Source organism: Cyprinodon tularosa, unplaced genomic scaffold, assembly GCF_016077235.1.
Source record: "Cyprinodon tularosa strain WSP-4 unplaced genomic scaffold, ASM1607723v1 ctg1281, whole genome shotgun sequence".
Taxonomy (NCBI): domain Eukaryota; kingdom Metazoa; phylum Chordata; class Actinopteri; order Cyprinodontiformes; family Cyprinodontidae; genus Cyprinodon; species Cyprinodon tularosa.
This window is the reverse complement of record NW_024038094.1, coordinates 104929-108701: the sequence shown is the minus strand read 5'-3', so window position 1 is coordinate 108701 and position 3773 is coordinate 104929. Positions and strand designations below refer to the sequence as shown.

At 47.7% G+C, this 3773-nt stretch overlaps 1 protein-coding gene across 1 annotated transcript; it reads left to right on the top strand.

Moving 5' to 3' along the window:
* Positions 1–2495: 2495 nt before the first annotated feature.
* LOC119777844 (H-2 class II histocompatibility antigen, E-U alpha chain-like) lies at positions 2496–3556 on the top strand. Its single transcript, XM_038276851.1, is given in 3 exon segments — positions 2496–2717; positions 2957–3255; positions 3337–3556. Coding segments are annotated over 3 exon segments (606 nt in total). The 5' UTR covers positions 2496–2524; the 3' UTR covers positions 3451–3556.
* The last annotated feature ends 217 nt before the right edge of the window (positions 3557–3773 follow it).

Sequence of the window (3773 nt, the reverse complement as noted above, 5' to 3'; positions counted from 1 at the left end):
CTCGATACTCTGCATGCTCAGCGCTCTGAATGCTTAGAGGCTCTTGATGCTTTATGCTCTGGATGCTTCAACGCCCTGGATGCTCAGTGCTATGGATGCTTAGAGGCTCTTGATGCTTGATGCTCTGGATTCTTCGACGCCCTGGATGCTCAGTGCTATGGATGCTTAGAGGCTCTTGATGCTTGATGCTCTGGAATCTTCGACGCCCTGGATGCTCAGTGCTATGGATGCTTAGAGGCTCTTGATGCTTGATGCTCTGGATTCTTCAACGCCCTGGATGCTCAGTGCTATGGATGCTTAGAGGCTCTTGATGCTTGATGCTCTGGATTCTTCGACGCCCTGAATGCTCGATACTCTGGATGCTCAGCGCTCTGAATGCTTAGAGGCTCTTGATGCTTTATGCTCTGGATGCTTCAACGCCCTGGATGCTCAGTGCTATGGATGCTTAGAGGCTCTTGATGCTTTATGCTCTGGATGCTTCAACGCCCTGGATGCTCAGTGCTATGGATGCTTAGAGGCTCTTGATGCTTTATGCTCTGGATGCTTCAACGCCCTGGATGCTCAGCGCTCTGAATGCTTAGAGGCTCTTGATGCTTGATGCTTTGGATGCTTCGACACTCTGTATGCTGGACGCTCTGGATGCTCGACGCTCTGGATGCTCGGCGCACTGGATGCTTAGAGGCTCTTGATGCTTGATGCTCTGGATTCTTCGACGCCCTGAATGCTCGATACTCTGGATGCTCAGCGCTCTGAATGCTTAGAGGCTCTTGATGCTTTATGCTCTGGATGCTTCAACGCCCTGGATACTCAGTGCTATGGATGCTTAGAGGCTCTTGATGCTTTATGCTCTGGATGCTTCGACACTCTGTATGCTGGACGCTCTGTATGCTGGACGCTCTGGATGCTCGACGCTCTGGATGCTCGATGCTCTGGATGCTCGGCGCACTGGATGCTTAGAGGCTCTTGATGCTTTATGCTCTGGATGCTCGGCGCACTGGATGCTTAGAGGCTCTTGATGCTTGATGCTCTGGATTCTTCCACGCCCTGAATGCTCGATACTCTGGATGCTCAGTGCTCTGAATGCTTAGAGGCTCTTGATGCTTTATGCTCTGGATGCTTCAACGCCCTGGATGCTCAGTGCTATGGATGCTTAGAGGCTCTTGATGCTTTATGCTCTGGATGCTTCAACGCCCTGGATGCTCAGTGCTATGGATGCTTAGAGGCTCTTGATGCTTTGGATGCTCCGACACTCTGTATGCTGGACGCTCTGGATGCTCGACGCTCTGGATGCTCGGCGCACTGGATGCTTAGAGGCTCTTGATGCTTGATGCTCTGGATTCTTCGACGCCCTGAATGCTCGATACTCTGGATGCTCAGCGCTCTGAATGCTTAGAGGCTCTTGATGCTTTATGCTCTGGATGCTTCAACGCCCTGGATGCTCAGTGCTATGGATGCTTAGAGGCTCTTGATGCTTTATGCTCTGGATGCTTCGACACTCTGTATGCTGGACGCTCTGTATGCTGGACGCTCTGGATGCTCGACGCTCTGGATGCTCGATGCTCTGGATGCTCGGCGCACTGGATGCTTAGAGGCTCTTGATGCTCGGCGCTCTGAATGCTTAAAGGCTCTTGATGCTCGACGATCTGGATGCTTAGAGGCTCTTGATGCTCGGCGCTCTGGATGCTGGACGCTCGGTGCACTGTTTTTTTTTTTACCTGCTCTTTTCTGTAGCTTCAAGCTAGAGAGCAGTTTGGCTTTATTTACTTTATGAGTTAAAAATCATCAGTTCATCAGGATTATAATCCTACTAAAATATCCAGTCCTCCAGCATACCACCGGGAGGCAGTTCTGGAAATCCCAGCTGAAAGCTCTCTGCTGCAGCCAGCCTGTGGGAGATTTCCTGCTGCTGTTTGTAGCGGCTGGAAGTGAATAGAAACAGATTTTAAGGTTTGTGGTAAAAACTGCAAGAACCTTAATATAGAATTCAATATTTTTCATCAGCAGGTTTTAACATTTCTAGTTAAAGCTGAGGTTCCCACGTTATGTTCTTCAATTTAAAACAGTATTGTAAAAGTAATAATTTCAGAAAAATCTGCACCTTAGAATTATTTTGGTAAAACTGAGACTAAGTCGTAGTGTCAACCCCTGCAGCTCCATCAACCGACTTTAGAGAAAAGTTGAACTAAAATGGAATTTTAATTCAGCTTTATACACAGAGCCAGTCTACCTGGTTACTGATGACATCACTTAAACCATGCCCCTTGATTGGCTGGTAGGAAGCCAAGGTTAGCAACCAGGTGCTGCTACACCTCAGATGACAGACCTCAGCTGATGGAGAATATGGAGCTGCTTTTTCTCCTCTGTCTGGTTCTCTGTGTTTCATCTGATGGTAAAGATCTGATCTACTCAAATACTTATTTCGGTCACAACGATTACCTGCTTTAAATGTACGGTTTTTGTTCTCTTGTCAGGTCTACATGACAGTTTCAAATTAATTGCATGTACAGACACTGAAGGGGTCTACATGATTACACTGGATGATGAAGAAGTTTGGCACGCTGACTTTATCCAACAAAAAGGAGTTGATACCATGCCGGACTTTGTCAGCCATCCAAGCACTGAGGGATTATTTGAGCAATCTTTAGGTCAACAAGAAGTCTGCAAATATAACCTAAAGAGGATCCGTAAGGGTTTGAAGGACATCCCTGATGCATTCGGTGAGAATCAATCATCTCCACCTTCTTGCAGCTGTTAGAAAACCTTGATCAGACAGACTTCTAATGTTTGGGAGTCAAAGAAGTTCAGACAGGATCGTAACTAAAATGAGACTGAGGATAAAAGTGATACTGAGATGTTTCAGACATTTGGTTACTGCTTTAGTCTAGGTTGGTGCTCTGCTGCAGTCTCTCTGGGTTTCATGATGGTTAATGTTTGCTGTGATCATGTCTGGACACAGATGCTCCCTCCGCCCTGGTCTACAGCGCTAACAGCGTGGAGCTGGGAGAGAAGAACATCCTGGTCTGTCATGTCTCTGGTTTCTATCCTGCTCCTGTCAACGTCTCCTGGACCAAGAACGGCCAGAAGGTGACTGAAGGAACCAGCATCAACGTTCCCTATCCCAGTAAGGACAGCACCTTCACCCAGATCTCCAGACTGGACTTCATCCCTCAGCTGGGAGACGTCTACAGCTGCTCAGTGGAGCATCCTGCCCTACAGGAACCAACAACCACAATATGGGGTGAGGAACCTTGATCTGTCACCATGTTACACCTGAAGGACCAGTAAACTGGCTGACTCATGTCTCTGTCTGCAGAAGTGGAGCTGGACGGTCCTCAGCCCAGTATTGGACCAGCTGTGTTCTGTGGCGTCGGTCTGACGGTGGGTCTTCTTGGTGTGACCATTGGAACCTTCTTCCTGATCAAAGGGAACGAGCTGATTGGTCCAAGCTGATGGGTCCAAAGACCTGCCGGTGTCCTGCTGTACCAGTGACAGGATCAGGACCTAGTTGTGACCCTAACACTGCTCCCCCCATGGTGGATTCTTCTGTTACCTCCTCAGATTCTCTCAGGCCTTCCTTAGGACCCATGGTTGATGTGAACACTATAATCTTTAAATGTAAGTCTCTGGATGTTCTGGAACATGTTTCTCTGAAATGCCTCAAAAAGTCCAACTGATGTAATCTTATTTAAAGACAATGAAGGTGCTTTCTTTGGTTTAGTGATTAAATCAACTGTCCTTTTCTCTGCTGTCAGACTGCTAAACACTTTATAAAT